The 13,926-nt window shown below is 34.7% G+C and overlaps 1 protein-coding gene across 1 annotated transcript; it reads right to left on the bottom strand.

Annotated features, from left to right (window-relative positions):
* Nucleotides 1-5,639: 5,639 nt before the first annotated feature.
* LOC149900632 (CLIP domain-containing serine protease HP8-like) lies at nt 5,640-11,832 on the bottom strand. The gene is made up of 7 exons (XM_090112550.1): nt 11,427-11,832; nt 9,913-10,073; nt 9,400-9,715; nt 8,891-9,081; nt 8,399-8,504; nt 7,631-7,808; nt 5,640-5,961 (listed from the first exon to the last, which is right to left on the bottom strand). The coding sequence occupies exons 1-7, from the start codon at nt 11,482-11,484 to the stop codon at nt 5,724-5,726; spliced, it is 1,248 nt and encodes a 415-aa protein (XP_089968676.1). The 5' UTR covers nt 11,485-11,832; the 3' UTR covers nt 5,640-5,723.
* Between the last annotated feature and the right edge of the window lie 2,094 nt (nt 11,833-13,926).

The following is a 13,926-nucleotide window of genomic DNA, read 5'->3' as shown; positions in this document are numbered from 1 at the left end:
TGATTCGATGTGGTTTAATTGTTATTAAATAAACAAAAATAATAATTAATAAATATTTATTAAAAAAAAATTATGAGGCGTGCACTTTTGGATTTTCCAAATTATATTTTAATATGTAGTCGATCGTCATATAACTATAGAGATTCCTTCATATTATTTTCCGTATAATCATCAACCATTAATCAAATAAGAAAGATTCAAAAGTTCTCACCTCCGACATAACTCGAATAATTTAGTTTTATATATAGGTGATTTTTGTTTCGAATTGTTTCAGTACTGATAGAGATTTCTTCCACAAACATAGGTACTTAACCTACAAGTCGTAAATATCACATTCAATATATTATTTGTCTCTATCACAAAATCGCTCAAAAACAACTCAGTGTTTATTTTCTTATCTTTTTCTGTTCCATAATACTCGGGTACCACCAGAAGGACGGTACCCGGATCTTTGGAAGGCTTACGTGGGGACACGGATCCAACACGCAGAGGCCCTTTCGAGAATTTTAATGTGTTGTGGGACACCAGCCGCAGCCTGCCCATGACTGCACTATAGAGATACAGCCCTAGGCAGTCCGCGGCCGATGTAGGACTATTGCAAGATAAGGGAATAAAATAAACTGGGCTATGGAATGGGATGTTAATGGACCGGAATTAAGGACTATGGAAGACTATGGCACCTGCCTTTCTACTAAGATATAGCAAAAAATTGTTGGCAGGTGGTGACTCGCCCTCTCACTGTATGGGCCCCCGAAATAAGTCGCTGCAATAGTGCGACAAGGGGGCAACATATTGTGAGCAGCTAAGGGTGGAGAGGCGTCCCTGGACTTTAAACTACGATCACGCGCTCCCTGAGGGTCCAGCATCACGTGCCCACTCGCCACTTACGCTTCGCATCCACCCTTCGAGCTAAAAGCTCTCGCGACTCCACTCTGGCCGGCCGGTTAAGGCAAGCCAGAGGTGGGGGTCCTGTCCTCGTCAGGCTTCACTCCGACCGGCCGGTGAAGGCGAGCCGGAGATGAAGACAGGGGCCTCCCCCGGGAGCACTCGGTTCCCGCGGGGTCGCTACTCCCCGACACCCCGCCACAAGGTGTCCTGCGGGTTGACTGATTGCACGGGTGGAATATCTATTGTCACGTAGACAATAGATATTCCAACCGTGGGCGATGGGGTCGTCACATCCCTACGCCCTTCTTATCTTTTATTATTAGGAGTTCCATAATAGTTACTATAGACAGACGAGCCTGGAATCCCTCCTGTATAATCTGTATCGTTATTTTTTTCTTTTTATTATCTATATTTTCTATATTTATATTATAAAGGCGAAAGTTTGTAAGGATGTATGGATGTATGGATGTATGGATGTATGGATGTATGGATGTATGGATGTTTGTTACTCTTTCACGTAAAAACTACTGAACCGATTACAATGAAATTTAGCACACATATAGAGGGTAACTTGGATTAACACATAGGATAGTTTTTATCCCGGAAATCCCACGGGAACGGGAACTATGCGGTTTTTCCTTTGCAAACGCGGGCGAAGCCGCGGGCGGAAATCTAGTAATATTATAAATGCGAATGTTTTTGAGGATGGATGCATGTGTATGCATGTATGTTTGTTACTCTTTCACGCAAATACACGATGATAATGAAATTTAGCACACATATAGAGGGTAATTACTTGGATTAACACATGGGATAGGAAATGAACGGAAACAGTAAACGTATTATTGAATAACCACTTTCTCCAAAAGAACCGTGAAAGACTCCTTTCTATACATAATATACACTGACTTATTATTTTAAAAGCAGATTGGGTTGAATAATAAATTTTCTTCAGGTGAATTCACCAACAATTCATGAATTTCACCTGTTGGCTGTTGCATATTTTGAACATGAGTAAATATAATGGAACATGGAAAACTGCGTAGCCTAAATTGGCTGATAGGTCACCACTCAAAATTGAAAGACAATAGTAAAATTCTAATTTACAAGACAATCTTAAAGCCAATCTGGACCTATGGCATACAGCTTTGGGGCTCTGCCAGCAATAGCAATATTGAAATCCTAGAGAGATTCCAGGCTAAGGCTCTCAGAACAATACTTGGTATCCCCAAATATATTGCAAATAAATACATGTACCTTGATCTCGGTATAGCCACAGTTCGAAAACAAATTGTCGAAAGCAGCCAGAAATATCAGGAAAGGCTCAGTACACATCAACGACCTTGCTCAAGCGTTAAGAGGAGAGGGAGGCCAACAATACATCAGGCTAAAAAGACAGGACATTACAAACCTTGCTAAAAGATTCTGAAATAAATAAAAATTAAACAAATATAACACTGGACTACAAGGGTGGAGTCGTTGGACGAGCCCCTTGAAACAATATCATGTTCCCGGACGGAGTTCCAAACAATATAAAGGCCAATTATTGTTACCTAGCAGATTGCCTGGTCGCAGTAATATAAAAAAAAACTAAATTTCTGGATTCGGTCCCCGCGCTCAAGGCCCGCGATAGAAGCTATGCAATAGCTTAATATATTTAACTAAACTTTCATCAAGTACTAGGTACTTGACATGAAAACTGATATTGTTTTTTCATAGCATTTACGTAGTTAAGATAACTAATTCGTGAAATGAAAATATTTATATTAAAACAGACTATAGTTCTCCGCCCGCGTAGGTAAACCCGCATTACGCATAGTTCCCATTCCTGTGGGATTTCATCCAAACTGGTTGGTTCACATATTATTGGGGAATAAGGGGATTATTATACCTACCGATCCAGTTTATAAAAAATCGAAGGGGGCACAAAGCTCGAGCCCTCGAAATTCGAATCTATATTTTATAATAACCTAGCGGTCCGCGCCGGCTTCGCCCGTGGTACATATTTCGCAATAAAAAGTAGGTAGCCTATGTTCTTTCTCAGGGTCTAAAGATTATCTGTGCCAAATTTCATCCAAATCGGTCCAGTAGTTTATGCGTGAAAACCATACATACATACATAATTACAAACCTTTCCTCTTTATAATATTACCACATACTGTGATATTACTATAGATACTTATAATAATATTTCAATAAAATTCAATATAATTGTGTATGATATTTATATATTTATTTCATTAAAAAAATTGCTATCATCATGTATTAATCGAACTGTGCCTCTTAATATCGTCAAATAATTTCAAGCCAATAACAAAAAATGTGATACTTTTCAATAGCTGCCAATGAAACGGATCGTTGGTTATCTTCATCCAGTGATCGTTGAAAATCTTCCACGCTTCTAGCAGTTTGGCTAATGCAATGTTTCTCTGCAATTATTTATCATGTTTTACAAATTTAGCATGAATAGAATATGTATTATTCACTCCTTCCTGATATGTCATTTAAAATATACCTATAGCTACCTACCTTTAAGCTAAACCTTGTTTTATATATTAAGAAATGTTATTTACTGTAATGCTGTATGATTAAAAAGAAATAAGATTAACTATCGACATAGTATTTTTTTTAGTTTGGTAAAGATTTCTCTCTCATAGTAGGAGATTTAAATTTTAATGCATTTTTTAATTATTATCAAAAGATAAGTAGGTATATATTGTGTCGTTTCGTTTATATATTTGTAGGTAAGGAGAAAGACGAGAGAGATTGATTCGAAAGGATTAAATGTTAGGAGTAAGGTGGAAATTGAATCATCTTTTTAAATATTACCCTTGGTCTCCGAGGGCATGGAGATCTTTTAGGAGTGGCATTTGGTGTTGAATTGCCACCTGCTTCCACCAGCCTTGCGGTTGACTGCTCAGCATTGTTAATTTCTGATGACTTCACACTAATACTGCTTTTCGATTTTTTTTGACAAGATTCAATTTTACATACACTCATTTATAGCCTGGTAAAGTATTCATTTCGATTAGGAGTTATTTTTTAAACATTTTATGATGGACTGTCCTGTGGACTGTCCCTGTAGGAATGTGTCATGTTGTGACACAAATATCAAGAGACAACCAGAGACAACTTCAATGCAGGAAGCAAAACGGAAGCAAACACAAAAAATCATAAAAAGGATAATAATAATAAAATATTCTACTTTAGTGTGACTTAATGCATACTCTAAACACTATAAACTAGAAAGCTCAGCAAAGGTTTTTATGTCAATTGTAAGGATGTATGCACCTAGATTTTTTATGAACGGGCAAAAACCACTGAACTGATTTTGATGATACTTGGCAGTGATTTAGCTTAGTTAGTGAAATGTAATTCTTCGACTTCCTCGGATCATTCCACATCCATATAAAACAATAATATTGGTAATCTTAGGTGAGCGAAAATGTACTCGTTGAGTAGGTACACAATATTAAATTAATGTTAACTTACCTATATACTGGATTCTTTTTTATGAATAAATAAATGTATTATCATCTCAGAAAACTAAAATAAAATAAAAAAATGTATATTTGAATTCAAGAGCACACAAAATGAAATATGTTTACGACCTACGCGATTTTTGACATACATATGTATTTTATTTTGGATACAAATGTTGGCATTAACATGAATCTAGATAGGAAACTAAAATAACTTGCATTTTTTGTTTTACATGTATAATAATTAATAACGTAAGTACCTTTATAAACCCAAAACACTTGTGTTACGCTCAAACATAGTAAATACTTATTAGGTACCCATACAATAACTTTACGATAACGTATGTGACCAAAAAAAACAACAGTAAAATCCGAACCATCAGCCATTAGAGATAACACTGAATCAAAGGCGGAAGGTCTGTAATCTTTATTGACATATTTTAGCAAGAAAATATTTTAGAAACATTGGAATCTCCATAACGATTTGGGAATACCAGATGATAACAAAATATAAACAAAATAATACTGATTATAATTTATCATTAGTGTCGTATATCTACTTATGAGTTATGCGTCGTAAAGTATTCAAATCGGCGTGAAAAACAATTATATATAATTGTAATGAATGATCTTAATTGCTATCTCATGCAATCAGAACATATATTAATAGAAGATTAAAATAAAAACAATTTGTTTGAAACTTTTTTAGTTATACCCTCAGTTTATACCTATAGCTTTTTATTCTCAGCAATATTATATTATATCATGGATTATATCATATGCTGTTATTTACTTTTGAAACTATATTACTGCACCACAATGTACCTACCAGCTAAACTATAATAAGAAATGTAGAAACGACACCTTAGCAAAAATCGTTCCATCCTGTTAGCATGCATGTGGAAATTTGAGAGCCAGCTACACTTTAACATTATATAAGTACAGGAATTATTTTCAAAAAGGAATTTAGTATGCATTAAATCTTTGAATTTCTGAAAATAAACATAAGTTGGGAGCACATCCATGCAAACATACGCCCGCGCCATGCGGCCGCGGCGGTGATAGTTTGAGTCTGATTTTCGATGGCGATGTGTTTCATTCGAAACTTGGCTTCCGTTATAATTCACATTTATATAATATGTAAAATTAATTTTCATAAAGTCCACACGAATGATATTGCGTACACCAGGTAATGGAGGTCTATTCATTTTAGTTAAGTATATTTTATTTTTAGAGGAAGAATGAGTGAGAAAAATAAGAAAATAAATATTATTATGTAAAAGTATAATATAGTCACTGATAATCACAATCTTGCATCACACGTATTCACATAATACTTTGATCGTTGACATTTCAACTTATATTGTCTAAAATCCAATCCATGTAATAAGCAACCCTGGTGTAGACCCCTGGATAGCCCCCGACTCCGCATCTCTTAGAGCCATAGGAGACAATACCGCGTTGGACGTATCGAATGCCGACGTCCCCCGTCCGCCCCGGGTACATGAGCGGCCCGCCGGAGTCTCCCCCACAGGAGTCTTTGTCCTGAACACCGCCAGCGCAAAGCTGACGGTCGTAGATGTGAGGTGACCTGAAATAATAGAATTTAGCGCATTTTGTAAATAATTATAACCACTTCTTCCAATCCTTTAAAATATCATTGGCGGATGTTTCCATTATAATAAAATACTAATTTAAATAACTTTATATCATGCACGCTACCACAAATTAATGTTTTCTATCAGTTTTGACGTGTTTTCATTAATTTAACGTCTTCTATCAGATATGTTTGAAGCGTATTTCATTTTTTTCATTTCATTTCTATCAAACGAAGGACGTAGGGAATGCAATCCCGACTCGAGATTGCAAATTCGGGATCCCGCGGGATTAGAAATACCAATCCCGCGGGATCCCGGAATTTTCGGGGTCCCGTCTTATTAAAAAAATGTTGAATTCAGATGACTGAAAAAGCTAATAACTGCTTGTTTGTGATAGTGAGGTTATGGTAGAAGATCCGAACATAAGTCGACCTTCACCGGCGTGATAATAGAATGAGACCAATTTTATAATAAATTTAGTCTATTAAAAAATGTATTAAAAATGGGTTGCCTGGTAAAATCCTGGACAGGACATTTTTAATGAATTAAAAAAAAAAACATTTTTTTTAATTAATAATATATAAAGATAATAAAAAAATTTTATAATAGACGTAAAGTATGAAACCTACAGAATGTGCAGTCATAGTCGTTTTCTAATATTTACCGGGACAAACGGCTAGGTTGACAGGTATAAACAGGTATGTCGGTACCTGCAGTTACTTTCACTTGATAGGATGATGAAAAAAAAAATATGTCAGCGCTGTTTTATTACAAAATTGTTTTATTATCTCGAAACTGCAATTAATAAAAATGAAAATAAGAAATTTTTTAATAATTAATTAAAAAATATCCTGTCGATATGTAGGATTTTCCCAGTTAACCCATTTTTAATACATTTTTTAATACACTAAATTTATTATAAAATTGGTCTCATTCTATTATCACGCCGGTGAAGGTCGACCTATATTTGGATCTTAGACCATAACTAAAATAACATATTACTCGAAAGAAAATAAAAACCTTTATTCTTTAATCTTACCAACTAAATAATAATCAGGTTGTAAGGAAATAAATTAGGTAATCAAAACAATAAGCTTATTTCAAGGGAATTAGGTAAAAGAGTGATTTCGAAAATGACTCTTTAAAAAACAAAGGGTATTAATAGTTTCATCTGCTAAACGGCATCTAATGTCCGTTGCAATGTACCCCGCTGCTGAGAATGCCCTCTCCGACTCAACGCTGGTTGGCAGCAGCGTGGCGAAGCAATTATATGCAAACTGCAAAAATCGCCCCCTTGTTCCTCCACTCTCAAACAAATCCATTTCTTTTTTTATGGTAGATTCTAATTTGTCTAAGCTCGTGGACGTGGATATACGTGCAAAAGGACCGTCGCTGACCACTGCCGCCCAATCCCGTCAATCTCGAACGGGATCTCGTCATATGATGCGTCGGGATTGATCCCGAAAAATTACACGAGATCTCGCGAGATCGGGATCCCGCGGGATCGGGATTGCATTCCCTAGAAGGACGTCCTTTATACAATTATAAAATAAGTGAAAAATTTTAATTGATTTTGGTCCAATTTATGGTTATAACCAAAATCACTCCTATGATGATTAAATTGTAATGGCAGATCGAGATTTATTCAACAAACAGACTTACTCATTGAAAATTCTCTGACATTCCCTGTTGCTAATTATTGGCAGCGCAACACTGAGCAGTACGGGTGACTGCAATCCATCCTCTGTAGCTCCCCAGCCAGCCACGATTCCCTTCAGACCTTCTAGTTTCTCATTCTGTAATTGTGGTGTTGTTGGCAAACATAAGGCTTTCATGCTATCTGAAAATATAGAAATAGGACTATAGAAAAAGAATAAGATAAAATTTCTGTGTTTAATGATTTTCTGAAAGGAAACATTAACTAACTTACCAACCCCTAGACATCCCCCAGACTAACTTTTATTTGATTATCATAATTAGATGATGCGAAAATGTAAAAAAAATTAAATCTGTTACCATACTTCGATAATATAATTAATAAATTATAAATATTCCAGGACAAATTTCACACACGGCACGATCTGATCCCATACTAAGATTTCGCTTTTTTTATGGAAACCAGATGGCATACATACATACATATATAATTTTAAATAAATACTAATATTAAATAATTAAATTAATTTTAAATAAAAACATCTATGTTAATCACACAAATATTTGCCCTGGGTGGGAATCGAACCCACGAACTCTGGCTTGGAAGGCAGGGTCACTGCCAACGAAGCCAGCCGGTCAGTCGAACCTTCGATAGCTACAATGTTTAACACAGACTACATCTATACAGTTCATTAATTAATTAATAGGCGAATATTGTCTAATAATCTCTCCCTATGGATTCGAGTTTTCAATTGATATTAGTTTGTTACTCACCCAAAGAAAAATCAGCAGGTTCGGACAGTCTTATTAATGCAATATCATCGAACAACGTTTGTGGAGAGTAGCCGGGATGCGCAATTATTCTATCGATAGTCACGTTCTGGAAAAATAAACTTAAGACTATTAAAAAAATACCAAGTATTAGGTAAAAACTACTTAATGAAAATCTACGATTTGGAAATTTGCGAAATATTTTGGTCTTTGGGACAGCAAAGTAACTGGTATTGAAGCATATATTTTGCAAACAAAAGTGCGTTATACCTAGCATAGGTATAAGCATTTTTGATGATAATGATAAAATTGATCGATAATAATTTGCATTTAGATAAATTCATATGTAAACTAGACATGTAGGTATGTAAATAGGTACCCTACAGACTTCTCTACAAAATATGAATATTATTAGTTGTCACTTTCAAAAATATTCCATACATAACCTACTCTTTCCTTTCGTTCCACACTCATATAACTGTGGTTTAAACTTACCCTAGCAGGAGGAGCACAAACTAATTCACCCTCCATTCTCTCGCAATCTGGATCTTGTCTGACATCATATTCACCAAGTATAACACCTTCCAGTTGCATCTTGCTGCCGAGAAATGAAACACAATGAGCGGCTGTGAGCACGTACCATTCTGTTATGAGTGTTCCTCCACAGCTTAATTTAATGCCTCGACCTGAAATTTTATTAGGGAACACTATAGGTAAATGGCGGAATAGTTCTCTCTTAATTTAACTATTATGTTTATCTCTTAATTTTACATACGTAGTATATTATTATTAGTCTGTGATTTTACTATTATATTGTTATCTGTTATGTTAGTATTATCTTAATTTTAAGACTTTCCTTTTTAGACCATACCACAGAATTTATGCATATTATTTTTGCTTAGTACGTTCCTTAGTTATTTTATGTTTATTACACGTTTAAGGATGTTACGCTGTTTTTACTGAATTTATTTGAAACCGATATACCTATTGCACGATTTGTTTACCTGTTTTGTAAGATAATAGCACCATCCAGGGCATTTCAAACAACGATGTTCGATTCCCGCCAAAAATTCTTTCAGATTCAATCGAACCACAATCCCTAGGGAGCAATCTCAAATTCCGGTGGTTCCTCACATCAGGTATTTGATCAACTATACTGTTGTCATTCTGCCCTCTTTTATTAACATCAACGCTGGGTCTTTGTGTGACAAATGGTCTCTCTGTGATAGTCCCCCAAGAATCTGGTTTCTGCTGGTTTGTTCTGTCATTATTGAAGTCAAATCCTGTATTTGCATTTGTGAAGAGTGTTTCACAGCATACCTAAAAAATCGCAGTAAAAAACCCTGTATTATTTACGCACAATTCCTTTGAAAATGCAAACATGCAATCATTTAAAACCAAAGGCGTAGAGAATCTCGCATATTATGTAAAAAAGAACGGGAAAACCTGGTAAACACGGTACATTCCACGTACGTAATAAAATATGGAAATAATACAAATATGAAAGTACTTATTACAAGTGGTTCTTCGTTGTCGAACCCGCAGCCAAGGGACTGGAGTTTCCGCCTCATGTATGATGGCATTGGGGTGCCAGCTTGTTTGATTTCGTTCACGAGAGCAGGACATTGTGAGAGCTGCTTACAGCTTGCAGCCTGGTTACAACTGTCTCCTTGGAAAACTGAAACCAGAAAGATACGATTTGATTCAACGGGTTTGATGCGGAAATACAAAAACGAACGAATAGGATATTGCTAAATAACAAATTTTGCACAAAAAATTAAAAAGTAGAGCATTTGCTTTTATGCTTATTGGGTATTTCCATGAGATGCCTGATACTAGGTACAAACGAAAATAAAATATTTGCTTATTAAGCCATCTTTAAGTGCATTTCAATTAGCTAAGTTTAATAGTAGATATTTTCTGGTTAAACAAATTCCGATTTACATTATAATCGAAGTGAATGTATCTTCTGTGGAACGGTTTTTTTATTTGGAGTTCATTAACACTTCATAGATTTTTTAGGTGCATCGTACTCTCATTTCACATCACGTCAGGGTTTAATAACATACTTTTTACACATACTTTTTTATGTACTTTTTATAGTGGTTTAAAATTGACCACCAAAAGTTGGATTTTCCCTTAGAGTTTCTGTGATCTGTGGATTTTCCCATAGGAATTAAGAGATTCTTTAAAAAGATGCAACTTATACCTATGGGGCATTTCACGCAAAGCGGACACAGATTTCAGGGTCAGTGTAACAAACCGAAATAACGACCGAAAATAACTGAAATCTGGAACCTAACCTGTGTCCGCTTCACGTGAAATGCTCCCTCTATAATAGATAGTATTTAGCTCCCTTCTTCAGATACAAAAATCAAATCGTAAAAATATCGCTTCGTAGTTCATTGCGACGCGACGTGAAGGTGACACAACGAAACAAACAAACAGACAAATTAAAACACTTTCCCTTTAATAAAAATATTATGTCTCAAATCGCTATTGAATAATTAAGTACCTAATCCATACTTCCATACTTAATATTATAAATACGAAAGTAACTCTGTCTGTCTGTCTGTTACTCAATCACGCCTAAACTACTGAAGTCTGAACCAATTTGCATGAAATTTGGTATGGAGATATTTTATTGCGAATTATGTACCACGGGCGAAGCCGGGGCGGACCTCTAGTTTTATATAATTTTTTATAAATTATAAACAATAGAAGATGCGTAAAAACCTTTGATGATTCATTTACTGAGAAGAATAATTGGGACCATTTATTATAACTTAATCTTAATTATTGTGTGGAAAATTCTTAAAGCAATTTAGAACTAATTTACATTTTACAACAATCTTCACTTAGGTAAATTAAAATCTTCGTTTGTGTGTGTGAATTTACCCTAGATATACCTATTTTAAAACCAGTTGCAGTATAAGAATAGATTTTCTGATATAAAATGACTATTCATGCAGTCAAATTGAATTGTATAATAATTAATATGGGTTTATGTCTTAATTGGTAAATTACTTACAGGATTCAATTGTTGATAACGGTGAGCAGAAAACAAAAACAAACACCAATAACCTCATATTTGCGTCTCACTCTAGTGTCAGTTTATTGATAACCTTCCCGCGTTTACTCATAATATCAAGCACAATAAAGAATAAGTCACTGAACACACCAAATTACATGAAACAAATGCACCACGAAGCGAAATAATATCGAGATCCATAAAAGAAACCACGTGAATTGAATATTTATAAGCATTTACGTGTGTTGAACGAAAGGTTGGTAAACGGCGGCATTTTAATTTACAATCTTTTACAATGTTGATCTTGAAGCCGCATTGAACTGTAATTAATTTATCTTGAACTACGGCCGCTCTTTTCGATTGCTTTCGTCAAAATGCTGATGAAGGTTGATGGCAGTAAAGACTCATGACGATTGACGCCGAGCGATCGTACACATTCGAGATGACCAAGATTAACATACCAGTTAAACGGGAAAATACGATCCGTGTACACTCAAGCATTATAGCCGATGAGTTGTTGTTTCCCTATTAATTGTCTATCATTTAATCGTAAATAGTTGCGTGTTTCAACTAAAAATAGATATAGGTACCTATATAAATCATAAACGATTTGTATCAATAATACATGTAAGTGGTAAATAGCCTTCCAAAACAAAAATTAAAGATGTCAGTAGACTAATGCAACGAACAAAGACTCCTCTGAAGCAGCTAGCACTTGTCCTTAAAAGGTAGATCAAAACAATGGAAAAGTACGGTATACCTACTTATACCGGCCGGATTTTTGTTTAAAAACACTGGTATTGTAGGTAATATAAAAATAATAATTTAATTAACTGACTTGACACATTCATTCATTTAATAACCTATTAAAAATAGGTACCTGTTAGATGTTTACTAACTTGGATATTATATTATTATTTTATCCTCATTCCATACTAGTCTTCTCTAATTTATTGACATTAGATATGGTTAAATATATAATATGGTAACGTATCTATGCTACTAGGTATTTCGTATGGTCTTATATCCTATTACCATGTTATACCACAGTCTAAATTATAGTGGGTATTTAAAATGATGCCTTATTATTTAATGCATATATTGTTTTGATCCTCCTTTGAGCCTTGATCACTAATATACAACTAATTTACATAAGTAATACAAAATATAGTAGCGTAATATGTATAAGTTGTATACGTAGTAAATTATTATAAGTCTGTGGTATAAGTCTAGATTCTAGACCTAACTCATAATCTCATTTCCCATAGATTTTATACAACTAAAACCAAGCTCGCCTGGGAAAACTAAATAATATAAATTATATAAATAAATAAATTCTTATCTGTGGCTTGGGTGTGGCTTGGGTTACACACTCAGGCAAATCGCTTTTTATTGGTGAAAGTTTTGAAGTACTAAGTATATGAACATACAAAAATACAGATATTTACACTTGACAATAAAATAGATGCTGTGAGTGCCGATATTATTCCAATTCAATTGCTGCTCTTGCAAAAAAAAGGAACTTTCGTGCTCAATTCATAGTTTTTCATGACTTGTCCTATTATGGTATCTTTTGCTTTGAGATATAGTAAGTTCTACTAATAAGTAAAGTTATTTGCCATGACGAAAAATGCACTTAATTATTATCTTATATATAAAATTCTCGTGTCACAATGTTAGTCTGCATACTCCTCCGAAACGGGTGGACCGATTCTCATGAAATTTTCTGTGCATATCGGGTAAGTCTGAGAATCGGCCAACATCTATTTTTCATATGTACCACGGGCGAAGCCGGGACGGACCGCTAGTAATTAATAAAAACTGAAAACTCGCAGTTTTAAATCTTTCTTATATCGTCATAAAGAGACTGGCGCTGACGCCTGACGCACCCATTGTACCTAGTTAAAACACGGAAGTGGTTTTTGTAAATGTGGCTTTTGAGTCACGATTAATCTTTGTCATAAAACATTATTGATTAAGTATGATTGATGATAATAATTAACTTAATTTCAATAATTATAAGTTATGAGTTATGACCAATAAATCACAATATTGGTTCTATATCACTATGAATCTAAAACGAATATGCAACTGGACTATTACGGCCGTTGTAGGCCTTCATGGCGATGTGCATATTATATTTATAGGAAACTATAGCCTTCGCGGTTCGTCCCGGCTCCAAGCGGGCTGATCCAGGTTAAAAACTAAATAAAATATAGCCTATGTTACTTTTTTATAATGTACTGCTTTATATTACTCAAAAACCATTAAAATCGGTTCTTCATTGCAAACAAACAAAAAAAGATCTTTCTTCTGTGTAAACTCTAGCTCTCCAGGCAGTTGCTGCACTCTATTGCCCTTTTTACGTTTTTTCTCTCCATAAGAACCTTCCTTATGCCTTACCAAAAACGTTAAAAATAATAATTAGCCGAATTGGTCGAGCCATTCTCGACTTTTACTCTTAACAACACATGTGTACCTACTTATATATTATTATCTT

This window comes from Colias eurytheme, chromosome 18 (genome assembly GCF_061535395.1).
Source record: "Colias eurytheme isolate Ceu_HAF_F1 chromosome 18, ilColEury1 Martin Lab GWU primary, whole genome shotgun sequence".
Lineage (NCBI taxonomy): Eukaryota > Metazoa > Arthropoda > Insecta > Lepidoptera > Pieridae > Colias > Colias eurytheme.
This window is presented reverse-complemented; position numbering and strand designations above follow the sequence as displayed.

Excerpts from the sequence above, each read along its gene's own strand:
- LOC149900632 (XM_090112550.1), bottom strand. The coding sequence starts at position 11,484 with ATGAGGTTATTGGTGTTTGTTTTTGTTTTCTGCTCACCGTTATCAACA. Across the intron at positions 9,082-9,399 it reads GCTATTATCTTACAAAACAG|GTCGAGGCATTAAATTAAGC; the intron begins GTAAACAAATCG and ends ATAAAATTTCAG. Across the intron at positions 5,962-7,630 it reads TGTCAGAGAATTTTCAATGA|GTCACCTCACATCTACGACC; the intron begins GTAAGTCTGTTT and ends CTATTATTTCAG.